This window comes from Perissodus microlepis, chromosome 5, assembly GCF_051167445.1.
Source record: "Perissodus microlepis isolate ML-2025 ecotype Zambia chromosome 5, ASM5116744v1, whole genome shotgun sequence".
Lineage (NCBI taxonomy): Eukaryota > Metazoa > Chordata > Actinopteri > Cichliformes > Cichlidae > Perissodus > Perissodus microlepis.
Window position 1 is genome coordinate 28396078 of NC_140465.1, and position 27970 is coordinate 28424047.

Here is a 27970-nt window from a genome sequence, read left to right on the forward strand (position 1 = left end):
CAGCCTGACTAGTCAGAAGTTTCACCAGCTAATGTCCTGAGGACCACCAACGGGGTATTTTGAATTTCTAAATTATGATGCTTTATCTGCCTGGACATGTGTCTGCCCTGTTTTTCTAATGTCGGAAAAATCGAACTTTAGAATTATATTTACACAGAAGTTAGCATTAGACAACAGCAAGATTCTTGATCAGATCAACAGATTTCTATATTTTTCATGAAGAAAATGAAGAGAACATTTCAATTGAAGAAAACTGTGGCCCCAAATATACAAGTACCAAGGAGCCAGTACACACTTTATATAAAATAACTAATGCATAACCTGTTTCTGAAAAAGTGCTTTGAATCTGCTTTCTTTCTACTGATAAAGAAATCATGATCATTCCTTTGAAAATGACCCTACTGATCACTTGAATTGTGACCTAAGTAAGGGAAGTAATGGGTTTGTGGTCAAAATCAAATAAAACATTTGGATTTTGGAAATTTGCAGACCCCATTGATTGATAATTAAAAAAAGAAAGTCATTCAGTGCAAATGATTTGTTGGCTATGGAGTGAGCTTTTAGGAGAGCGATCTGAAGCAGAGGTGACAGGCTGATGTCATCAACAACTGATTGACAGGGAATTGACAGCAGACACCTGGAGTGAGGACGTAGTCTCCTGGTACCCGTAGCTGTGGAACTGTGGTCTTGTAGAGTGACAGGCCAAGGTGAAAAAATCTCCAGACATGATGCCGATCCAGGTAATCGTTCTGTACGCCTGTGATGAAAAGTCGGGTAGGCGGTAACCGATCGGCATTTTCCGCGTCCTGGAGGGGAACCGGTACCATTTTCTCTACCATGGAGCAGCAAAAATTCCCTCTGTCGGGCGCGTTTCCTTTTAGCCTGGACACCAGACCTACAGCCCCTTCTAGACGATCTCCTTAACCTTGTTTTTGCTCCTGGGTTTTTGCTTGGAGCTTTCTCAGTCAAACCATCCGTTTGTTAAGTTTCAAAACATGAAGATAGTGGCCAAAATACTAAACTTTAACCTTTACTAAAAAGTGGGTGTTGTTAATATTGCCATGTCCATCTTTTATAGTTAGCTCCATATGTTTTTTGTTTCTTTTTTTTGTTTTACTGTTATGTTGAATCTGCAAACCAGTACAGTTCAGCTTAAATTCAAGTCCTCTATTTCAGGCTGTCGCTGCTTAAAAACGTATCAACATATTTGTATATACACATATGTCTACGGGATTATTAAAACCATGTTTTTCATAGAAAGAAAACCCATAAGTGTTCCTTCTCTTTGGTTTTCTTCATGAAATATAATTAAAATGAATGAAACTTAATAATTCAATAATTATATTTTGGAGTGGATGCTGCTCTCGTAGATTCAGTTCAGTCTCTGATGTGTTTTGGGATCGATTATGCAGGCTTTTACTTAGAAAGCACTAGCAACTCAGGGAAAAGGATTCTGCAATCTTACATAGGTATGTGTGTAGGCTTGTTTAATACAGATATTTTCCACATACATTCTTCAGTGTACTTCCAAAGTTCAAACACAATGTTTTCTTTCCCCTATGTTTTTTTTTTTAGCTTGTTCCATTTGTAGGCAACAGATCCAGTTTTTAAAGGTTCAGTTTGAATGAGAGGTGCAGCTAATGTTAAAAAGTCCTGTGACCTGACATTGTAAGCAGTGTGTTTAAATTTAATCCAAGAACAGAGGTAGGGAGGCAGTCTTTCTTTACAGTAGGATCTTGTAAATAAACATCATACAATGCTGCTCTCCTCTGTTACATAAGGAAGACCGTCTCACTTTTTCATAAAAGATACAGTGGCTAGTAAGAAAATAATCACCTGTAATAAATCACAAGACAGTAGCTGCAATTATTCTATCGTTCACCCTGCGGATTGGTGAATTGTACTTTTGCTCAGTGCTTCGAAAGATAGGCCTGTCCCCTGTCCTGTCCCTAAATTTTAAAAGGAGTTTTACGGAGAAGATGAAGGTATGAACAGCAGACAGATTCACTCCCTGTCAGGAGAAATGCTGAACCACTTGAAAATACTGTCAAAAGAATTGTATAAGAAAGGCTGTCCCACATTTATCCTGACACTTAACTGAATTATGTAAAACCACTAGAGCCCCCTGCTATGGTCATGCGCCCTTTTATTATGCTAACACAAGAGGAAAACCTGTCTCATATCTTAAGCGTGCTATTGCATAGAGGCACATTTAAATATAACATTGTGCCAGAGACTTTAAGGTCTCTTAATATGATATGCCGTTCACACATCACATTTTGTAGATGAACAGCATTGCTCATTTGAACTCCCTCTGGCAAAATCCGTTATAAACAAAGGAGTGTAACCGTTTCCGTAAGCATTATCTGTTTGTGTTGTAGGTGCCACAAAAAAAAAAAAACTTGTCAAAGGCTTTCATTCTAGTGGCAGATACCTTTCTTTAAAGTTGCTTCTTTGTTGCTATTGAGGCTTTCACCCAAACTAAATGGCTATCCATGACAACAGCTTTGTGGATAATTAGTTGAATGATATAATTAGGGCCTCTTAGGCCCCTTTGGTCCCGAAGGACTCAACAGAATGCTCGCTTCTGTGGAGCACAGAGATAGACACTGCCCTAGCATTGGGCTGTGCAAAGTAGCCTCTTGTATCTATTCATCTTGCCCACTACATAGAAGCTTTTTCCTGCTCATTAGAGGTTTACTTATGCTCCAGTGAGGAAGCAGGAGGGGTGTTGGCCATGGGGTGGAGACACGCAGCGGTCATTTTATTTTTGTTTGAAGGTGACCACGGTATTTAATGGAGGAGTACAACTCACTGCATGTGATCTCTCTCCCTTGAGTTGTTAATCTCTTCATCACTTTGTCTCTCTTTGTCTACACATCTCTGGTCGTTGGCTCTGTCTTGGCTTCCTTCTCGTTCTGCCGTCCACCTTTTGTCTGCCACTCACTCACTCATGCTCCCTTTAGGTCCTCTGTCTCCTTCACCAGAATTGAGGTGCACGTTGGAGCTCTTCCTGTCGTGAATAACGCACATCAACCGCAGAGGTCAAATGGAATGGGTTTTGCAAGATAATGGCTGGAGTGATGGTACCTGGGCGCCACCAGATTGTGGAGTGTCTGAGCTTGTCATAAAACGACAGGGGAGGAGGACGCTGGATGCTCACTGTGTCCTTTAAGCATTATGAATGTCAGAAATTGCAATGTCAGAATGGCCCTGTTTTTATACCACCCTCATCATCTAACACCAGCAATCCCTATATCATTTTCTTCTTCATCCAAGCATAAAAAATACCTCCTCAGTTCATCCATAGTTCACACATCCATGTACAACATTTACAAACTAAACGTGTGGCTGAGTGACGGGTATATTGGACAGCTCCTTGTCATCATCTCCTCAAAGCTAGTATTTATTGCATCTGTTTTCTTGTCATTGAATGACTTTGACGACTCTCTCCTGCATTGCATAGAGTTTGCTACATCTTTGCGTTACCTTCCTCCTCATCATAAGGATTTACAGCTCCACTGAAAGTTTCCCTTTTTCACCTCCTACCACCATGTTTAAAAGCCAAGGAAACATCACAAGTTAAGGGAATCGATGGCCCTCGCTCTGCTGTCATCTTCCACGTTGCTGCTTTAAACACTGAGTTTCGGCTCAAATTGCATCCCATTAAAAGTCAATGAGCCGCTGTCACATTATTACAGACCCTGGACTTGACAGCTCACAAGATAATATATTAAAGCCCAGGAGTCACTGTGATGTGTTTGTAGCTGGTGAGCGACATTAACATTGATATTTGGGACACTGGATATCACCTGTCATTGGGGGTGTGGGGCCATCATTGAATAATAATTAGATGAAAAATCAAATGAATACGTTTACTAACAGGAGGCTTGAAAATGCAGAACATTTTTCATTCAGACAGCTGTATGTGAAGAGTGTCATTGTAGACGGGGGAATGAAACAGATTGACAAGAGAAAAGATGTGTAACAGGATCCGTTGGTAACCGTCAGCAACGTCACACAGCTGCATAGTTTTCCAAACATCACTGTATTATTGCAATAATGCGCTAACACTTGAGAATCAGCACATTTTGAAGAACTTTCCAGTTGGAAGCAAATTTTTAATTTTTTTAATCACGTTTTCCTTTAGGTAAAGTCAAGACCATGAAGGAGAAATGTGCACAGTAGGTTTTTTTTGGTTTTAGGAGGGCACCCTCTACTTTTGTGTGATTTACATGACAATTGATATATTGAGGGCAGCAAAATCATGTCCAAGCATTGTGTCATTGGAATGGCAAATAGATGTACTGATTCCACATGGGCTGATGCAAAACAGCAAGGAACTTTAAAAAACAAACTCCATTAGCTTTCCTGTTTGTCTCCTTTCTGACAAACAAAAAGCCTGGTCATGCACCTTAAGCTTTGTGAATAAATGACCAAACAAACATTCACAGGGGATAAGCACACTGCTACAGTTGTTTTGCACTCTAGACAGCTAAGTAGATGCTCAACAACACCACATTATACAGCACATAAACATGCCTGCAAACATGAGTCTTGGCTGAAGCTACTGCTGTGAATCTTTGTCTTTTCTTTAGTAACACTAACAGTGCTCTAGCAGAAGTGTGGTTACTCATATCTCATTTTCTATAGTTTAACACAGCACTTAGGAACCCTGTCACTTGCTGTCAATAAAACACGCACTCTGACATTCTCATCCAGCCAGCTGAGACACAAAGGAACACTTGAGATCATATCATAACTTTTTCCATCCTTACAAAAACATAAAAATAAATGCGAGTAATACATTAAATACTACACTTAGAACATGAACAAAATGTGATTTCCATATCACTTCATGTTAACATTTGGTGCTAGTGTCCTTTCCTTCTTGTCATGAGCTAGCCTTTTTAAAGTCTAAATGAAGTGCAATAATCTCAGTCTCTGTCAAACTACTTGAATTACAAGATGCTGAAATTTTGTAATGGATCTTTGTTCAAATGTTAAAAAATGTTGGCCCACGCTTTAAACCTACATCAGTCAGATTTCCATCCTGCTGTTTCTCTGTAGGATACCCTTGTAGATCCTCTGAAACTGTTGCAATTTCAACTCAGTTGTACATAGAGTTGAATTAGGCTTTATTTGTGCAGATGTAGTGATTGTCTTTATTCTTGTGCCATCCTTGTCCTGTAGCCTACACAAAAAAATCATGCTTCTTCTGTCTTTATAGGTTAAACCCCTTTACTGAAAGGGTGTGTATAGATTAAAGGCATGGTTTGACAGAAACGGCCAATGCTGTTTTCTCAGAAATGTGTTAGGAATTTCTCTATTGCCTTGTCAAAATTTTGTCAAAAAGAGACAGAGTCTTGTCAAGCCTCGGTCTAGTTCTCACTACCTCTTGTGCAAGTGCCTTACAGAAGTGGAGGCTCCCTAAGTGCAGATGTTCACACCTGACTGCGCCAGACCCCCATGATAGTAACACACAGCCCGGGGGGGATAGCCGACCTTGTGGACAAGTTCAGGGTTTTGCCAAGGATGTCTTTCGTGTTCCTTATTTAGACAGCTTTGCTAAGGTGTGAGAATAACACAGATGAGCATCCTTTGTGAACATGCTGCAGGGACAGTGGGTGACAGCAGGGATTTCCATCATTTAGCTTTATACCTTCATTACTCTGCCCCTCAAACAGTCATCATCCCCTCCCCTGCTGGTTTGTGATTAAACAATCATGCTTACTCCTAGCATAAGATTGAAAAATGAAAAGTGACAAACAAAAAAAAGACCCATGGTATGAAAAACGTTATCACACAGTTAACAGTTATGAGTGGACATGCAAAAAACATCATTTGTATTGTCCAGTCATGTGTACAGGAGTGCACTTGAGATTGTGAGTGTTGGTGTACGTGGAGATGGTATCCGTCTGTCACAGTGCTGAGTGACGAGCACAGATGATTCTGGAACACAGCAATCCTGAGAAAATTTACCCTGACCTTTCTGGCAATTAGCAACACTGCATATTTTCTCACCAATAGCAAAAGAAGTGGGTTTTTTTTCTTGTTTTTTTCTGATATATGTATATATATATATATATATATATATATATATATATATATATATATATATATATATATATATATATATACATGCAACATCTGAAACAAATTCAATAATTTTTTTTTAACCTTCTGAAAAAAGATACATAATTGATGCACAAACACAAGTAACTAAAAAAAAAAAAACTGAGACAGTAACCAGAAAAAAGTATCCAAGCGTTTAGCAGCCTCTATCTGTGTGACACATGTACCTGTCTTCTGTGGCTGAAATTCTCTCATCGCACTCGCTACACACAATTATTGCCTTCTCGGAGGCGTGAAAGGAGCTGTCAGAAATAATATTGCCTTTTGAAGTTGTTGTAAAGAAAACTTTTAAGCTTTTTTTTATTTACAGCTATACTCACCCAAGTAAGGGACAGTTGCAGTCTGAGCTGTCCAGATTGTGATGATTTTCATTTTTATCACACCATCACACAATTATTGGATCCAAATTGAATTGGCTGAGTCTTGTAGCCACAAAGTCATTTTCAGTTTTTTGTGCTTTTAAGTTATAATAAAACAAATGTACTTGATACAGTGATTGTGAATGACCAAATCCAGTACCCAATTTAGTAAATATATGCTGAGGCAAAATTTTATACAGATGAGGTTTGTTTTTGTAGATGATTACATAGCTATGATTTGGACCACACCAATTGTTTCATCAGGATTCACAGCGATACAGTTTCACAGTCCCAACACACATTTGCTCATCATTTCTACTTAACTCCAAAATAATTTACATTTCTCATTGAGATTTTTGCACCAGAGTGCCCCTGCCTCTTTCAATTTGGATCAAAATTCCTTGGTTAGGTACAATAAAGCAGTTATTAAGCAGGTCTATTTCAACAGAACAGACCCATTAATTAATTAATCAAGTCCAAGTTATTACTGACTGAACAGGTTGAGGTTTAACGCCATATGCTGCTAAACATGTCGAATAATTGTCGGGACTGATTGGCTTCATGATGCCATCTGTAAGTTAAAAAGAGCCTTAAAAGGGAGTTAAAATAAACATTCATTTGATTTTTTTTGTATTTGATGTATTTATTTATTTTTACCAATATGGATCACTATTTGTGCGAATGTTTATGTGGACACATGTAGTGAGATGGAGCCAAGCAACAAATAAAAGTACTGTAATATAGCAGCTGGGACTGATGGTTGTGTAGCTAGAGGGTAAGTAAAGATATTTTGATGGCTTTCATATGACTTATTGATCCAGCTTCTCTTGTGGTTAACAGAGGACTTTACCTTGACTTTTCTGAGGCTCAGTTATCTCTTAGGCAAAAAAGAAATCTATAAAAATAGATAATGTTGGCTTAGGCTTCTGATGCAGATGTAAATGTGGTCTTTTAAACAAATAATGCATTGCTACTATATCAAAATATTTTAATATTTGATTGAAGCCCCTGCTGATGAGTTTTATTGCAGGTTTCCATGATTATTAATTACATTTTTTTGCCAAATCATTTAACAGGTCACTCAAATCCCTCCGCTTAGCCTTAATCTTTATATTAAAAACAAACAAACCATCAGGCCACATAGACTTTAAGTAGACAACAAAAACACCGTTAGGGTAAGTAGTACATATACTAGTATAGTGTGATATGCAATATGGCTAACAGAAGTAATTTCCACTGAGTGGAGCTTGTTGCCCAGCTTAGCAGATGTGCACAAGAAATAAAATAGTACATACACATGCACTGCACCTATCCTTTGATCAAATTAACCTGACAGATGTGATTCATCTATGCCCGTTTACAGCCATGCATTAATTTCCCCTCCCTAACACAGTTTATCCCAATTAACACAGTAGCTCTTTCACAAACACTGTGAGGGGGAGATGTGCATGTGTCAGAGCTGCAGTTGGCTGCAGCCAAGTACTAAATGTGATCCAAAATGGAGGGACAGCTATGAATACCAATGCTTGGTACTTCCCTTCACTCATAGGTTGTGCTCTCTAACCTTGTGCTTCTCTAACTTTAATTTCTTTATACTCTTTCATTTCACTACAGAAGTGCATCAGCTCAAAGCAGGAAATTGTAAAAAGCAACCCAATAAAGCATGCAGGAGTGCACCATTAGAAGAATAACTGAGAATCATAATGGATGTTGTTAGATTAGATGAATTTGTGAAATTCGGGAAAATCCCTTAAATCTACTTTTAGTCTTGTGCACTTTCAGTGAAACTATAAATGTAATTCTCTATCATTTTCTTCCATTCAGCCTTCCTGCTAAAGCACTTAAAAAAGAGCAGGTGATCCAAGGGATAGTTGAGTCATTCCAGTTTATGACAGTGTTTTCTCTGAATAAGCCGCAACTTGAGGCATGAGAACTTTAAAATGTTTGACACTGGGGCATCAGCAGTGTATCAATAATCAGAGATGTATGAACGTATCTGCTCATCAATTTAATGAACGGTTTCACATAGATCTGGTGTACTGTTCTTTCATTTATGTTTCATCATAAATATCCACAATATGTTTAGTCTGATTTGTGGAGCCTGGCATTCATCTTACTGTCAGTGGCTCCTAGCTGATTTAATGACTCAATTTTTCCAGTGAAATTTGAATATGTATGACCAAAGGGAAATAGCCGCAGGATAGACACTGTGACTTCTTTGACTGCCCTATCTACCGCTAGCTGGCAGTGGGAATGGACATATAGGCGGGTAAAATGACAGCATAATTATACACGATACCAGAATTAATGAAGCAATTAATGCTTGGTGTAACTGAAACCACAGGGGGAAAATATTGACAGATGATCAAAAACAGTGCCTGTTCAATCAGCAACAATGCCCTTGGTTCAGGTACTGACGCTAACCTGTGCACCTCCCAACTTCAAGTGCACCAAAGTGCTTCTGAGGGTAAAGTAGTAATTCAGTACAGGATAAAGTGAGTAAGAAAAAAAATTCTAAACTATTTCAGTGAGCCCTATTGAGTTGTGTCTGTTTTCTGCCATGTCTTTGCAGTCTGTGTTTGGATTATATAACAATATTTTTCAAGCTGATACAGCAATGAAGAGCAGATATGCCAGTCTCTGTCTTGGTATACAGTCACCAGGATGTTAAAATGCAGATCTTTAGCTGAGATATTATTTATAGTTTTACAGGTTTTAGTGCGCAAACCCTACCACTGCACTGAACAGGAGATAAAGCTGAGGTTAGTGAGAATCTCATTAGTTTTGGTCATAATTTCAAGCATTAGCACTGAGACAGGATATGAAGTCCTGAACATCTGTTGTGTTTGTGCCAGTACTTGTTCAAGTAACAAGTAAGATGACCTAACCTCGACACAACAGACCAACTATTTCAATGGGCAGTTACCACACTGCATGTAGAAATATACTAAAAGCTTTGTATGATGATGGCTGCAATGTAGGACTGACAGAGCATTAGGGATAATCCTACAATTCCTACAGCACTCATCTAATGTGGATGTGGAGACTCAGCACCTCACAGTGATTGTTTAATTTCAAATGCAGGGTGAAGGGATACAAGACCACCACAGCAAAACACAAAAAATACTTTTTTGCAATGTGATTAATAAACAGATTAACTTTTTGAAATGTTAACACATTTATATTACAGGCCATGCAATCCTTTTTGACCCTCCCAACATCTAAGCATACAGTGACCTTTTTGCTGACGGCATATCACAAACTTAATGTTTGCTGTAGAGCACCTGTACACAGGACAGGAAGTCAGTGTGAAGGTCACCATTTTGGCCAGCAGGACACTCTATTCCCCAGAACGGAGAGGAGACGAGCTGCAGTGGCAGCCTCTAATCCTCTTTAATTTGTTTTCAGATGAGGCTTTGGAATACCAGCCTGCTCCCTAAGCAGAGATCACATAAGAACGTGGGCTGGGACAGCTGTCTCCTCTTCTGGCAGTTTTAATACAGGTCTAGTTGCCACCCCACCCTGCAATGAATTTTTCTGATGGTGAGCTGAGTATTTACTTTATATGGCTTTTAGTGTGACAACGGGGATGCAATTCCACATGGTACAAAAGCACAGTAGTGCTAAAATGGCTGTTTAAAAGAAGCGAAAAGAACCCAGAAAATGAATGAAGGTGGGGGTGGAGAGTGCTGCTTTGTTTTTTTTCTTTATCAGCAGTCAACCAGTGGTCTGCTCCTTCTCAGCCCTCTAAACAACACAAACCTTGTAATTGGGTTTGGGCGTGTCCCCTTTCTCCTTTGTTTGACAGTAAAGGTTGAACTGGGAAAAAAAGAGGGAAAAAATGTTCACAGATGTGCGCCTCACCATTTCATCTACACCGATGGTGAGTAAGATCACTGCGTAAAGGCTTGTGCATCTTGTCGCGGCACAATTTTACAGCAACGTGATCAGATGATGGCTTGATTCTACTAAAGTGATGGTGCACGTCTTGGGAGACAGTGGGGGTTTAAAAGCTGCTGAAACAAAGCATGCAGGCAGTAGGTCGGTGATACAGGCAGGGGACTGGCAGTCCTTTAATCCTAACCACTGTGCTGATAAATCAGCATGTGAGTTTCATTTTTATCCCTCTTTCCAGTTTGCTTGGTTCTTGAGTGATGAACAAACCCCCACTCATCTTTAAGGCCTTTTGATGTAATAACCACCTATAGATTACACTGTCTGCAACAGCCAGATTGGTGCTCATGCACTGGGCTAACAGGTGGATGGTCTCAGAGTCCAGGTAGCTTTCGGGCAGACGGCAGCAGTAGTGAAATCCCTTGGGACATCACAGCAGTCTAGTCACAGAGCTTCACTTGATATTATATATCTAAGTAATTCTCTGCTAGTAATTGAACTATGCTGGATGAAAAAAAGCATTTAGTATATTGAACTTGAGCTAATATTTCTGAGAAAAAAAAGAATAGGAGCTACATGACCCAGCAGATTTCTTTCAATTATCACTTTGATCATTCTCAGTCCATGAACACAGCACTTTACTGTGAATCTTACAAAACCTTTGGAACCTCTTGTGATAGAGAGAAGGATTTATGTAGCCTCTCTAGTATACTTCCTTTAAAGTTTGCCACACTATAATGTTTTGTAACAGTTACACCTTGTACATTACAACTTTATTTTTCAGAGAATAGGCTCCATTCTCACTTCCATTTATTGCTCTGTATGATAATTGTACGGGAATAGATTGAAGATTATGCACTGTAGTTTTTCATTTCATCATACTCACCATGACTCCTCCATTCTTAAATGAAGCTAGATAGATGACAGAATATCTATTTTCTGCCTCGCACACAATTGTTTGATTTTTATGAGGTACAACATACAATACACACTGCCATAAGCAAAAAAAGAAAAAAAAGATGATGATACAAAGTAGAAAGACTCGTTTTGAGGGCCACTAGAGTTAATAGAAATGTATAATACAATACCAGAAAGCTGGGCTGAGGCACCAGTACAACCCTGCAGGTTATGTTTGTCAGGCAAACTCAATAGTAGATGTCTTAATTGAGGTCACTATGGCAATAGTTTTTCTTCCTCCTATTTTTACCTTTTGGGACATCAAGAAAATCTCCTCTTTCTGGCCTCAACATTAAAATGGTTTGAGTAAAGAAATAATAATAAAAAAAAAAACATCACTGCCCGTGGAAGATTGCATTTCTAGAGTGGTTGAGTGAGGCTTCAAAGTGGATAGAACAAGAGCAAACCATTGCAGAGGTGCTGTGAATAGTCACTGAAAAAAACTGCCTCCTTGTAACAGTAGCAATTCCACTATGATTAATTGAGTCTGCAGTTTATGTTCCCTGCATGTGGGATACAATTCTCAAATCTGGCCATTTGACATTCAGAATGGTCATTTTTCCACATTCTCCTCCCTCATTTCCTGCCATTGCTCACGACCCTAGGTGATGCAGAGGTCTACAGACTGAATGCGCAAACAGTTACTGATACCCTAGCGAGTCTGTCTCTGGGTTACCAGGACAACTTGCTTCCTTGGTAACAACATCATGACTTCTTTGAGGCCTTTCATTAATTTCGAACCCATTTACCATATTAAAGACACACTGGAATATCTATTTTCTAGGCTCTGTGCTATTTTTTTTTCTTAGCTGTGTGCTTGTTTGTTGTATTTATTATAAACAAATGGGGAAAATCCAAACTAACAAAAAAAAAACAGGTAACATTTTATGAATATTATTTTGCAGAGGTGCAAAAAGCCACATCTTTCTCACAGTTCCATATCTTGTTAATTTGCCTTTTTTGTAAGAGAACATAAAAACGAAACAAGTATTCAAACTCTCTCGTTTATTCATCTTTTATATAGCCAGCCATTATCATGTGTTTGTTTGCCTGTTTGTTTGTCACTAAAATTGAACTGTGATTCCTGCCCTGTCAGTGATGAGTTTACTTGCATACACCCACACTTTTTGTACCAGAGGCTTTTCTGAATATTGGAGTAAAAAATAGTGAATAGAATCATAAATGCTATTTGATAAATTGCTTTGTTTGGGGGTGAGGTGGTATTTGGGAACACATTTGGTCTGTAATGTGGATGTCCACTTAATTTTCAGGCAAAATAAACACTTCTAAGCTGAGTAGACACTTAGGCCACTATCTGCTTCAGTGCACGTCTGCAGCTGATTCACTTACTGCAGATACCGCCAATAGGATATTACATTTTGTTATACTTCTTTATGGTCAAGTGTCAATAAGACCATTTTCTACATGGTTGCTTATATGTTCCCTAACTGACCGTTGAGTCAGTACCATGGAAGAGCTGAAAATTACAGCATTACATAAAAATCCAACCTCATTGTGAAACAATGCACTTTCAGCTCTTTACCTCACCCTAAAGTAGAGGTTTTTGCTTGACATTATGTGCATCGTTCAGTTTTTCTTTCACATAAATATTTAGGAGATGGTCGAGTTGCAGTTCTGATCAGAAACTCCTGGTCCTCCTACATGAGTGTATTATTTGGATTTCTAATGCAGTGAGGCGGCACATAAGTTTAGGGGAGAAACATGTTACAAAAGCATCTTATTGTTTCCTAACACACATTTCAGTCTTTATAGATGTGTGTCTTTTTGATTGCAGCTGGCTTCAGAAAGCTGAGACGCTACACCCCTGCCAACCCCCACCAACTCAACCAAGAAAAGAAATTGGTTCACTTCTCCCAAAACAAAATTATTTCGATTGGCAGCCACAACAATAACAACTAATTTACACAGCTGCAATAATGATGCTAGAAGGCAGAATCTATATATCTGGGATGATGCAGTGTAATATCCTTTCAAAAACTAAAAAAGGCATTTTATCCTACTGGTCTGTCTAAGAATGGCTTTATCTTCATAAAATTTGCCAGATATTCCAATATAATGAATCACTTTAGTTAGGAGGAGGAAGATCTTTCTTTAAGTGCATTTTTCTACATGAGTGCATTTTGTGTGTAATAATTTAAAAGCACATATAAACAGAAAGACATATTTCTGTCCTTAAAAACTATATATAGTAATATAGTAGTATAATCTTATGGGTCTTTTTTTTCTTTGTTTTATGTGTGTTGTAATGGCCCGGCCTCTGTGCACCCTGCTTCTTCCTTTTTTTTAGGCAGCAGCAGCTTGGAGATGTGGAGTGATTAAGGGTATAAAGGCTGCTCTCTCAGTCCTTTCTTTCTCTCTTTCTCAGAAGCTTCCACTTCCATCATTCTTACTTGTTTGGTTATTTTTGGTTTTTACATCCTTATCTAATACTTTGTATACATTTACCATCATCCATCCACACCATCCTCTAGTGACACCTGACACTTTCATACCTCAGTAGATTTTAAATTAAATAAACTGGGTATTTGGATTTTGCCTTTCTTGAGCCAAACAGCTAAAGGTACTTCCACTTTGCTGTCAAGCCCAAACTATCATCGCATTTTCTCATTCTCAAGTTTTCCTTTCTCATTAGTTTCATTAAAATAATCTTATCTGTAAACTATCACATTTTATGTTTTGGCATCTTTGGTAAAACATGTAACATAAGCACTATGCAGACTGCAGACCCCTCTTGTCAAGTGCTTTCCACTGTTGAAAGGACTGTGCAGGGTTTTTGTTTGTTTGTTTTTTAGTTACCCATTTTCCAGTTTTTCAGGCAGTGCTCTTCAGACATACAAATTATCAAATCATGTAAACTCCTGAGGCATTGGAAATCTCCAGTGAAAACACACAAGCTAATGGCACATTTTCCCTGCACATACAAGTTCCCAGCTGGATAATCTACACCAGACATGGCTGTATGAGCCATTTTTCCTGATGGCATGGCCATTGAAAATCTGGTACTACTACTACTCCCTGGGGTCTACTTGCATGCTTCAGCAGTGGTCATCCTCTGTCTCTATCATGCAAGCCTTCTGTGAAAGCTATACAATTTAAACCTCAAGAGTGTTTTTTTCCTTAATGGTTTGAGAGAGGAAAACATGTTTATGTGTTGGCATTTAATTTCTAAAAGTTTAAAATGAATGTAACTCAAAGTGCTTTACTGTAATAACTTCACAGCAAATAATGAGAAATATATGTACTCACTGGCTAATGTACACCAATACAAACATAGATGAGAAAAAACTAGGTATAGAGGGATCTAAGATTTAAAGTTTTTAGTTGAGTGGCTAAGAGTGGTACATAGCATCTAACTAACTCTTCTGGGAAGACTGGCTATATTTCCTCTCTAGCTTCAACTCTGCTTACCAATGACATAATAATTCCACAGGCCTGAGGCCATTCAGAATGAGGACCCACTGACATGGCTCATTGTGAGCAATATGGGCTTTGTGTGTGTGTGTGTGTGTGTGTGTGTGTGTGTGGATGGGTGTAGAAGAGCATGGGGAGGTGGGATTACATCTGCCAAGTGCTGACACTCTTGAAGCTTAGGCATATCATTAAACAGTAAATCACTCTGACTGAAAAAATCAACTCCCAGATTTCTGTTAGCAAAAGAAGACCTTCCGCATGGTCACATATTGTGTTCTTGGCAAGAATAAATCAACATCCAGTCATCGAGCTTCTCCCGCTACGCAACACTTCCTGAGCTCAGCTTGCATGTACAGTTACAAATCACCACCTGAGGTGTGTTGAACATTCTTCACTGCAGCATTCATTCATCCATGCTGACTACCAGCCTCGTAAATATGTTAAATTTAAAGATGGAGTAAAAAAAAGAAAAACAATAAGTATTTTTGAGTATTTTCTAATGAATTGGACACACTCTATTGTTTATTGTTAATCTATTGCACTCAATAGGATAAGATTCAGTAATGTAGGGTAACATAGCTTATTTTTCTGTCTTGAATCTACTGCATGGGTATCTGTGAATGTTGAAAAATAAGTGTAGTTAAAAGGAAAAGCCAATTTCTCGCAACCTTGTTTTGGTAGTTGGGGCCATCATGTTTGGTTTTGACACCATGACATTTGTGAAATCTGGGGTATGCAGCACCCAAGGTAGATACAGCTTAACAACAGAGAATAATAAGGCACCACAAGCTGTCAGACAAATCGCTTGGCTGCTCGGTGCGTTCTGCTTGAAATGTTTTGATTACCAGAGATGTACATAAAAAAAACACTACTCTAAGATTAAGGTACGGATACACATTATTTGCATACAAATTCATATAAAAATATAATTTAGATGTTTAGTATTTCTCATGATACGAGTCACTTGTAAGGAAACACAGACGTTACATCCGTTTAAGGTTACTGGAGTAAGGAGAGCGCAGTTAAGAAAGTGGAGCAAGCAGACACAAGAATGCTGTTGGTGTTTGAACAAGCTGACACAGGTAGCTAATAAGGGGTTGTAAGATGGGAGCGTTGAAAGCTTGTATACTGGCAGACAGGTGACCAAGGGGTTTGGTGTGGTTGACAGGTGGAGAGCGGGTCAGGCTAGTGAATGGAGCCGTAGGCAAGAAGAGGAGTGAAACAGAGTTGGTTTGACAGGTGATGAGGTGGTGGGATCTAAGCACAGGAGAATAATATTACAAAACAAAAACATGGGGAGTTAACTACGTAGCACAAGGAGGCAAGGAGACCTAAAAGTAACCTGTCTTATGCAGAACAATCTAGCAGAGACTGACCGGAGAGCTGGTATAGATTTGCTGCTGAAGATGGGTTGATGATCTACAACTAAGCATGCTGATGGTATGAGCAGGAAAGGAAGGAGAAGGAAGTGACTTAGACATAGAGGGACAACCAGGGAAACAAAATGAGAGACAAAAAGAGAAAAAAAAAATATAACCAGAGCCATAACCTTTTTTGTGTTGTTTGAAAGGTTCAAAAATGACTGTAAGAAAACATTTTCTTAAAATAAAAAAAAGTATTATTGTATAATTTGTATTTTTTATCATTATAATAGTATATTAGCTTGTCTGTGTTATAAAAAGGATGTGGGGAAAAGGGTATTTTTTCTGATATTTATCTGCATTTTTAATCCTTGATGAAAGTATACTCCTTTTTGGACAAACCTACAAGAACAGTGATTAAACACAGATATTACAAATGTATTTGTTGCTAGCAGTACATTGTAAAACACATATCAGTCATGACATTTTCTAAGGAGCCTCCCGTCCTATTAAAAACACATCACTGCCCACAAGCTTTGAACCACTGCCTTCAAATCCAGTGCATAGTTTTAGAAATGCAGTTAGCAGATGAATTGACTGATTACCAGATGGGTCCACATTTGTAGACAGTTATAGCTGACTCTCTTACATGGCATATTTTATGTGTTTAATTACACATGAATGTGTGTGTGATGGTGTAAAATATTTTGTTGTTCCAATACAGTCTGTTAAATCAATCCCCAATCCTTGCTAAAATCCCACTAAAATTGCCATATTATATCCCACATATTCATTTTCTGGAAGTGATCATCTCAAACATGCTTTCGACACTCCAGATCAGTTCTGCTTGTTTACATTGCTTGGAGGCACAGTTGAGGAGGCGCTCTAAGAAACTCAGTCATCCATTTTTCTCATACATTAAGTCGCACTGACATCTAAGCAAAGGTAGGCCATAGCCATAAATCACAGAGCACAATAACAGGCACCTTTTGGGCCGGTCCATCATTGGCTGTGTTTTGTTTTCTCATTGCATCTTGGCAAATTGCTGTTATTAATGGGAGAAAGCATAGTTTGCAGCCCTCATTAGATGTTGTTCCAACAGCGCCTCTGATGGATTAAGACAAGCCGGAGGCCTTGTCTGCCTCCACAACCAGCTAATATGAGCCAATTAAATGCCATGCACTCTTTGGCCACTCCACACTTGCCTATGTGCTCTTACAGGGATCTGCTAGTATTCTTCTTCATTGGCAAACATTTTTTAGTTTCAACCGGTAATTTCAAGGATTTTCTGGATGTTCTTTTTGTAGAACAATGGGCTTAACCTCACGTTCAGTGATAATAAATTATCTCCCCTTAAAGCAGTTAGTTTCTCAAAGGGTGCTGAACATTTTTCTTTGATCAAGTGTGTTTTAAATGTCCGTTCACATTTCTTCAGTCTCTCCTCTCACTAATTGGAACTATTTGCAACACAAGCTCTGTTGGTTCTAGCCACCATGTGAGAGTCACTGCTGTGGTTTGGGAGTGTTAGATTTCAGGCCTAGCGGTGTGTCAGATTCATGCAGATAAAGCTTATGGATAGGTGGCTGTGAGCACCGTTAGCAATATATCTGAGACTTCCTTTAGAGGCAGTGCCAAATATCGCTGAAAGGTTCAATATTGTGCAGCATAAAAAAGCAGAAACGCACAAAAAAAAAACAACCCACGTGAAAAAGAGTCTCCCTACCTTTGAATGTAAACACAGCTAAAGTGAGGATGTTCATAATGCATGGCACAACTTCTAATATATATGTGTATATACACACCAGTAGTCACCTGATAGATGGATCAAGTGATGTGACATCCATGTAAGGTTAAAAATTTTCAAAGCAGCGAAATAACTCTGGATTAATAACTGTTTAATACAGCAAAACATTGCATTATTAAACATGTTTGACTTATGTGAGGTCTCGTGTATTAAAATATTCAAAATATAATTTAAATAAATGAACTGAATAAATCGACTCTATAGTAGTAACTCTACGCAGTCACAACCATGTAGTGGATTAAATACTGGGATTTATGGGTATGGGAATTAATCCGTGCACATTCAAAATGTCATCCGATATTTTGAATGCTGACTTTAAAAAAATACAAAAATAAAATATCATCAGCATTAATATTCAGCTCCAAATGAATTGAATGCCCGGCCTCTTTTAGATGGCTATCTAAATATCCAGATATCATGCCTTCTCCTTAATAGTAAAACTCCACCCCCAGGTAGCACTGAAAGATTTAACCAGGAAAGGGAAGGAGGCCATACTATGTCTTATATAGGTGAAGCAGGCTGTAAATTGACAATCACTACCCAGTCATCAAACCACACTTTTTAATGTTAATGCTTTTACCAACACATTCAAGGCCACATTCCAATTTATCATATATAAAATGTGAACGTATACACAGGTGATCACATACCTGATTGGTAAGAGAAATGTTGGTATGAAGGTTTTTTTAATGAAGAAAATCAGCATAGAACTAATGCTCTCAGAGATTTTTTTTCCCAAAATTTTTCAAAAATACATCTTTTATCGCCACACTGAAGGAATAAAGTAGCTACACATGTACTTTAACTGCCTACTTAGATTTAGAAAAAAATAATAATCATGGTTTGCTTTAAATACCAAATTATTTGATAACGGTACCCAAAGCGTTAAAAAGAACATCTTGTGGGAATCTCTGAGATGCTATTGGCTTTCACTAAACAGCAGTGTTTGACACTGTGGGAATGAAAATAGACTCATGTTCTCATTCCCACAGTAACATGAGTCTGATTGTGAGAACAGACTCATAATTGGTAAGTTAGGTTAGAGTGAGGCATATGTTTTGCTTCAATAAAAGCAATAGCAGTGGAAACTGAAATATGGTGGAATCATAAAAGCACGAAAAACTGCAGAGAAATTGTGCTGTAGATTTTATATTAAGTGTTTCTTTGTATGGACAACGGCTGATTGGAGACTTGCATGCCCACTCAGAGCAGATATGGTTTTGCAGACAGCTGTCTAAACAATCACAAAATTGAAATGTTTTGTGAATTTATCTCATGGGTGGTTAAGAAAAAAACTAAAACAAAAAAAAAAACTTGCCATTGTGGGTTTGTATTCTGAAAGTGAATTAGCACTCTAGAGTTTTCGCTCTGTGAATTTTCCTCATAGTCTGCGTTTTAACTACAGCATCAATCACAACAAGGGATGTAGCTTTGCTGGAACACTTTCAAGTGAGAATGGGTAAATAAAATGTGTTTAACTGATGAAGTCATTTAATTGCATGGGAATTGTGCCTTCGTGTCTTGGTGTGTTCAGACTGAAACTGCTCCAGTTTCTCATAGGGATTATATGAAATGTGAACTTCTCCGGTACGAGTGCATAACCCATGTAATGTGCTCTTTTAAAATTTTTTCATCCCTCTCCATACGCTTTGCAGCATTTTTATGTCTGTGGCTATCCTACTTTTTTTTTCTGTGCCACATAGTCAGTGAATTGTTCACAATTAATCCCTGCAACCACAAAAGAGAACCACCATTTACCACTTGCAACTAAATATGTCCATTACTGAAGGCAAGACACACACTTGTCTCCTGTCGAATGACTAACACTACATTCCACAGAATTATTATTGTTATTTTTTATTTTTTTGAATATGCATTTACGCCACCTCACTGAAAAACTCGCACAGAGACATTTACAAGGCTAGCCTGCTCCTCTTGTGGGTTCATAGTAAGTGGTGAGGATTTTCCGTAAGAGCATCAGCTCTGTGTTAATGACATGCAGTCCCAGAAAAGGTTTATCCATTCAATTTGACTCTGGAGAGAAGGTCTCTTCAGCCTGCTGATTAAATTAAGATTCCTTAATAAGCATATCTAGGTGCACTGACATGCGAGACAGCTGAGTCTACCAGTGACGATACATCTTACATTTCTTTAATGTACTATACGTATGTCAGTTTTATGTACTTTTACCTATTATCTATTACATATTTATAGGAATTCATGTTTTCCAATGTTCGAGATAGTGTTTTAGAGCAATTATGCTTTTTGGAGAAGTAGTGAGATGCAGTGTAGTTTTATCAAAGGAATACTCGAAAGATTATTACATTGTCATCTAAACTGTGGCAAACAAGCTGAGGTGAATCATGGTGAACAAGATAGCAGCTACAGTCACATGAAACAAACGTAAAAAGAAAACAGGACTCTATGTAGTCCTGTGAAAAACTAAGGACACCGCATGTTTGAATATCCTGTAGCACATCTAGCAGAAATAACTTGAAATAATTGTTTTCTGTGTGACCTTATCAGTCTCACCTCACTCTGCTTGATTTTTGATTCACTCTTCTTTACTCCTCTTCAGTCTATTCAAGTTTGTGGGTATTTGTTTATGCACAGCTCTCTTAAAGACTTACCACGGGCTTTCAATTGGCACCTGGCTGCTACTTTCCCTCTTAACTCCTGTGAAAGCAGTAAGGTTGTTCTTTCTTTTTCGCATGACTCTATATCAGAGGAGAACACGAGTATGCAACCAAGAACCAAGGATTTCTAGTAAAGTTTTGCACAGAATTACTCAGAATTAGTCTCATAAACCCGTACTTTTATTCACAGTAAGAGAAACTATATCAAATTGAGAAAGCGTACCATTTTAAGAATAAAATATCAGCTCATGTTGATTTTGACAGTAGAACTTACAAATGTTGGAACACAACAAAAGACTGGGAAGGTAATTGGTACTGAAAAGAAATATTTTGAAGCTAATTGGTTTAACTGGCAACAGGTCAGTAAAATGATTGGAGAACAAAAAGGCATTCAGGGAGGCAGGGTTTCTTAAAGATGGACAAGGTTAATCAGTCTGCGAAAACGGCATTTGCCAGCTGCAAACCATTTCAGAATAATGTTGCTCATTGTGAAATTGTAAAAATTGTGAAGAAATATCTAATCAAGTACAGTACATAATATCAAAAGTATGCAAGAATCTAGAGCAATCTCCATCCTCAAGGGTCAAGGCCAAAAATCAGTGTTAGATGCCTGTGATCTCTGGGCCCAACATCACATTAAAATCAGTCATGATTCTGTGATGGAAATCACTGCAAGAGCTCAGGAATACTTCCAGAAATTACTGCCTGTGAATGCAGTTCACTGCGCCATTCAAATGCAGGTTAAAGCTCTATTATGCAGAGAAAAAGAACATCGAGAAATGCTGCTGTCTTCTCTGCGACATAGCCCATTTAAAATGGACTGAGACAAAGTGATAAGCTGTTCTGTGGTCAGAAAAATCAAAAATTTAAATGCTGTTTTTAAAAAATGGACACCGGGTCCTCCAGACTAAAAAGGAAAGGGACCATGTGGCTTGTTATCAGTTGTTCTGAAAAGTTTTAGAGCAACATATGCTACCATGTATGATGTCTTATTCAGGGAAGGCCTCTCAGGAAGGGAACGGTAAACTGTGTATTGCATCTATTACAACGGCAGGATTTCATAGTAGTTGAGTTTTTGAACTGGCCTAAAAAACTCTGCAGTCTAGAGTTTTGGCAAATTGAAAACATTTGGTTCATCATGGAATAAAACAAAAAAGTCAGACAGTGTACTATAGAAAATGAAATACTCCTCTGTGTGTGTTGTAGTCAGAGCTTCTCTGTTCAGTATCTTGCTCTTCTGGTATTTACAAAAGGTTGCAAAAAATAGTGAAAATAGCAGGGAGATGGTAGAGTTCGTACTAGAGTCAGCGCACCCAAAAAATCAAAATATTAAAAAGGAAATTTATTTATTTTAATTTATGTATACTTGTTTAATTTCAGCTCAGTGTGAACTGCTCTCCCTTGTTTTCTTCATTGTGTATAAACCAGAGGAGAGCAGCAGAACAGCAGTAAAGACTCTCATCACAATGGTGGGCCTAAAATCAGTTGGCTTATTGTATTGTGTTATGGCCATTCAGTGTATGATATTTTATAATGCTAGTGTGAGCTAATGGTTGTGATGGTTGTGGCAGGAGATTTCTTTTTTCTTTTCTTTGGCTGTAGTGTCCCTAAGCTTTCTGGCAGATGATATACCAAAAGCAAGTGGAGGCATGGCTGACATGTCTATTTGTTTTGGTTTTAGTTTGATATGCTTTATGGTCTAATGCAATGTCTGGTGGTTGTGAATTTCACTTATATTTGTGAATGTCATTTACTTACCACCTTTAACATCCTCGGAGAAACAATCATCATTTTATAAATCAGTTCTAAATATCTAAATTTCCATTGTGGCAGAACCAGGTTAAGGGAGGTGGTGGCCATCTGTCGTGACCGGTTGAGGTGATATGACAAAATTACATTCTTTGCACAAGACCGTGAGCATATTTATGTGCAGTCCTTAAAAATGAAATGGATTTCTGAGATATACTCACAAGTGAGTGAGATGGATATTGAAAAAACATTCTGCCTCTGATCACTATTTTCCCCAGCACGGAAGCACAAAAAGTGCTTTTTCATCCTATAATTAGGTACCTACGGTAGACTGTTCATGCTACACGTCTCTGCAGTTGTCCATTTCTTACACTGATCACCTGGGGAATTCTGTAAAATACTAATGTCCTTAATATTCTGTTAGTTATGTCAGTGTGTCAATATTATATAGAAATATTGGCCATTAAGTGCCATTTTATTCAGTTTTATATTTTCACTTTCATATCCATCTGTTTTCTGAGATATAATTCCCTCATTAAATACTGAATGTGCTGACGCTGGTGATATGTTGAGCAGACTAACTGCTTCATTTTGCCTTAGCCAGATGTAAAGAGATTATTGCTAATGCATAAACTAAATACTATATCTTTTAGGATTGTATATAGCTATAATAAATTCTTTTTGATTCAGTTAACTCTTTCAGTACAAATATCCTTTCCTTCAGTCTTTAGTCTCCCACCCCCCGACAGTTTTTGGATGTATTTATTTTTTCTCAGGTCTTCTCATTATCACCAGGTAATTGCCTTTGTATCACTCCATTTTTATTTGGGCGATATAATCTCACGTATGCTGATGTGCTGTTCTGTTATCACCCCGTGTGTGTGTCTGAGTGCTGAATTGTGAAACTGCAGCTCTGTGTGATTTTTTTTTTTGTGTGCAAAGGGCTGATGATCAGGCACAATAAAGCATTCATCTCTGAAGAGTTTGACCTTGTATTTGGCAGTTACTTTTTCTTATATTTTTCTCCTTTTGCGGTTGTTGTTTTTCTGTGTGTACGTAGTGTTTTTTTGTTGTGTGTTGTTGACTTTTTATCACAGCAGCTTTCATTTAATCTTCAATTACAATAAATTTAGGCAGCTTGAGGTTGCATACTACATGGAACAAATTAGATAGTATATTTTGTGATTTTGAAGTGTAAGAAAAAAACTTTATTGTATATGGATTATCAGCCCGCCCTATCAGAAGCAATGGCAGCATTGCCCATTAAACATATTTTCAACATGTTGTGTCTGACATTTTCCATCATGTTCTTTACTAACTATTCATTGTCATGATGCTGCTGAAATCGCTTTGCTTCTATTAGAGGTTGAAGGAGGATGTGTATTCAAGGGCAAACAACTTTAAAAAAATAACTGGTGAAAAGCTTAAAACACATTGCACAACCAAATGTGCAGGATAAATCCAATGAAAATAATAATGCAAGAATCAAATAGACAACTTCTTGGCAAACCTGCAGTATGGTAAGTCAGTTAAAAGAAGTTGCACTGTAGCTCATTTGTTTGATTTAATCTGTAAACCTGTGACTTATGTAACTATCAATGAAGGGATGCATGGTAACATGTTCTTTTCTCTGTATAGGATAAAATGTGACTTTTCCCCCCAGAGTGAATCTATTAATTCTACACTACTGAGTTCTTTTCTAAAGAAAAAAAACCACTAAATTATATACTGTTTCAGAAAAGGTGTAGTTATCGTATGTTACTGTACTAAAAGTTTTTGTTTCCGTTCTCTTTTTTCAGGATATTTGACAGTTTCCATAGAGCCCCTGCCTCCTGTTGTTGTTGGTGAGACTGTTACTCTCAAGTGTAACTTCAAAACTGATGGAAGGCTGCGTGAGATTGTTTGGTATAGGGTGAGTAAACCTTTCTACAGTTTCAAAGCCATTAAGCATGAGTTGCTTTCTGGAGCATTTGTTTGTGTTATTTCTAGCCATTTGTCATTTCAAGGAGGTCAATGCCAATAGTCATATCACAGGTTTATGGCTGTGTTAGAACAACAATGTGCTGTCAAACCGCAGTTGTTAGAAAACAAGCTATGATTTGAGCCAGCTGTATGGGAGGCATCACTGGATGTTGCTCAGAATTTGATTTCTCAATCTGGTGGTCATCACCATCATTTCTTAATAGTTCACAGCTGGTGACTCAACAGTTATTAAAATCCCAGTTGGTGTGATACACTGCCTAAGTGCTGCTTATAATTAGGTAGCTGTTGAAGGAGAAAAAACAAAAAGCCCTTGTATGTCCACTATAATGGTTTATATGTTTTAAAGTCTGTATTGAAGTAAAGCAAATCTGCAAAATGTTACAGTTGAAAGAGACGAAATTTGTCTCACTTCAAGTGAGTCACTGATAAGCACTTAAAATGGAAAGCAGTAGCAGCTGCCGCCATCACATTCTTGCCCGACCATTTTTCTTTAAGCCAAAAACTCTCCAGTAATTCTTGAGAGCTATACAGATTTGCTTTGTGAAAGTGTCCGACTTTTTACATTAATGAGTTTTCTGGTGATCGGATTTTGTATAATGCAGTACAGGCAAATTGCAGACCCTGAAATCTTATCATTCTAGCTTGGGGTCTTCATTAAAATGCATTATTGCTCTGCATTGTGTCATTTATGGTGTCTTTGATGCACTTTAATGACTGATCTGTTTTCAAAACAAATGCAGGGTGATGCCGTTATTATTGTATGAGCATGACGCCCTTCACTTTATTTAAAATGGCTCTTGCTTTAAGGAGGATTCTACTGAATTTACAGTTAAAGGTTAGGCCACTCACCATAAGCTGCAAATAAACAGCATTTCCAAGAGACAGCGTTGTATGTACTAGTAGAAAAATTATGGATTCTTGTAAGCTCAACGTCTGAAAATTGAAGATGTCAACACTAAAGTTGTTGTACTGACTATAGGAAAATATATGTATATAGCATTTCTTAAGCTTAAGCAATATTTAACTAAATGTCAATATAGTTTGCCCAACTGGGTGCAGCCTTAAGATGTGCCATGGACTCACCCTCCTGTAGGCCCACCAGCTGCAAGAAGCACCATAGGGGCCAGGTGCAATGTGTGTCAGGCAGTAGTCAGGGGTGTAGCCCCTGGCGGTCCCATCCCCTGGTATAGAGGTTTGCAATTCTGACACGTCACCTCTCTGCTCAGGAAGGAGCCTGAGGTAGTAATTCAGGTTGAGCGATACAGGCTATTTAGTTTGACTCACCCCAAACTTGGTTTCTGGAACCAGTCCAGAGAGACCTGTTGGACTCTGATCCAGTCTGGAATTGCCCTTGGTAAAAGGCAACGCGAAGGGGTGGGCACTCTTGTATCCCCTGGGCTTGTGGTGAACAAAAGGGTTGCTTTTCTACACCATCAGGTTGGGGAACAGGTCCTGACTGCTTGCACATATGCACCAAATGATAGTTCAGAGTACTGAGTTTTCTTTGGATCAGTGAGTGGGGTGCTTGAAGGTGCTCCATCCGGTGACTCCCTCGTCCTACTGTAAGACTTCAGTGGTCACATAGGCAATGACAATGAGACCTCCAGGGGTGTGATTGGGAGGAACATCCTGCCTGATCTGAACCTGAGTGACGTTTTGTAACTGGACTCCTGTGTAAACCACAGATTGTCCATAATGAACACCATGTTCAAACAAAAGGATGCCCACGTAGCACCAGGTCACTCTCGTTTGGAGGTCGATGATCGATTGTGCAATGGTATCATTGTATCTGCGGCCGTATATTCTGGCCACTTGGGTGAAGAGAGGAGCGGAGCTTTCAACTCACCTGGTGGTGAGTTGGATGTGGTCTCTCCAGCATCCTCCACCTAAACGTATAGTGAGAGTACACTGGGAACGTCAGGCAGAGGCAAGATCTTGAACTACCCACACCTTCAAAACTTTGGAAGAATTCCAAGGGAGCCTGGGGACACTGAGTCCAAGTGGGCCGTGTTCTGCACCTCCATTGCAGAGGAAGCTACAAGGAGCTGTGGCCACAACGTGGCTGGTGCCTGTTGTGCTGTTAATCTCTGAACCAGATGGTGGACAGTGTCAAGCTGAAGAAGGAGTCCTATCAGGCTTGGTTTGCCTGTGGTATTTCGGAGCCAGCTGATGGAACGAGTTTAGGTGGTAGCTGAAGTAACAACTCGGGTGTGGGAGAATTTTGGGTAGGCCATGAAAAAAGCCGTTCGGTTTGCCTCAAAGCAATTCTGGCAAACACTCAGGAGGGGAAAGCGGTGCTCATTGGAGGTAGAGTGCTACTGACTTAAACTGAGTATATAGTTGAAGTTTGGAAGGAACACTTCGAGAACCTATTAATCCCACTGACAAGGGGATTGGAAGGAGAGTCCAGGGACAAGGAGGATGACTCGTCCATCACTGAGGGCAAGGTCACTGAGGTAGTTAAACAGCTCCTTGGTGGCCAGGCCCTAGGGTGGACAAGGCTCACCCTGAGTTCCTAAAGGCTCTGGATGTTGTAGGGCTGTCTTGGTTGACACACCTCTGCAACATTGTGTGGACATCTGGGGCAGTGCCTGGGGTGGTGGTTCCCTTTTTTAATAGGGGGGGCAGAGGGTGTGCTCCAACTACAGGGTATCACACTCCTCACCCTTCCTGGGTGTACCAGGGTGCCGGAATTGAGAGTTCTTCCGTTAGTCGAACCTCAGTTTTTGTCTTAGTCATGGAACACTGAGCTCTTTATCCTCTCGAGGATAATTGAGGATGCGTGGGAGTTTTCCCAAACAGTCTATATGTGTTTTGTGGACTTGGAGAAGGCATTCAACTGCATCCCCCTATGGGGGTGCTTCGGCAGTATAGGGTGTCTGGCCAGTTGCTACGAGCCATATGGTCCCTATACGAGTGTTGCAGGAGCTTTGTTCACGTTGCTGGCAGTAAGTCAGACATGTTCCAGGTGGGTGTTGGACTGTTGCCAGGACTGTCCTTTGTCACAAATTTTGTTCAGAATTTTTATGGAAAGAAACATTTTACTTTGGTGGCCTCAGAATCTAATTTCTTCTTTCGTAGATAATGTGGTTCTGTTGGCTTAATTAGGCAGTGACCTCCAGCTCACACTAGTGCAGTTCACATCTGAGTGGGAAGTTGCAGGAATGAGACGTAACCTCCTTTTGGGTGAGGTGTGCCTTGTATGTCCCACCAGAAGGAGGCCCCGGTGCAGACCCAGGACACACTGGAGAGACCCAGGACACATTCAGCTGGCGGCTGGGGAGAGGGAAGTATGGGCTCCTCTACTTAGGCTGCTGCTCCCACAGGACAGCCCCAAAAAATAAATGGACAGATGGATGTCAGGATAGTTGAACCTATAATGCATAATTTTTATGGATTTTTTTCCCCCTTAAATTATGTCTATCCTCCTATCTGTACAAATCTGGACAGAACTGATAAAATGTCCTTCAAATGAAATATTTAAGTGAGCAACTATAATATTAATTATGTGGCATAGGAGATACATTTTCCACACAGTGTGTAATGGAAAGGTTAAAAATCCCCCTAAATGATACAGTCAGTACTCTGGGTCCACATTTACTATTGTTTATCTGTCAAATAAACTGGTTATTAAAAATGTGAGCTTGAATTTGTACAATT

General features: G+C 38.9%; 1 protein-coding gene across 3 annotated transcripts in view; it reads left to right on the forward strand.

Annotated features, from left to right (window-relative positions):
• The window catches only part of igsf21a (immunoglobin superfamily, member 21a), a 181937-nt gene that overhangs the window by 37193 nt on the left and 116774 nt on the right, over positions 1-27970 (forward strand). For all 3 annotated transcript variants that reach the window (XM_084929175.1, XM_084929174.1, XM_084929176.1), the window contains one exon: positions 24127-24239. In XM_084929175.1, coding sequence (XP_084785301.1) covers positions 24127-24239 — 113 coding nt within the window. The remainder of the gene's footprint in view (positions 1-24126; positions 24240-27970) is intronic.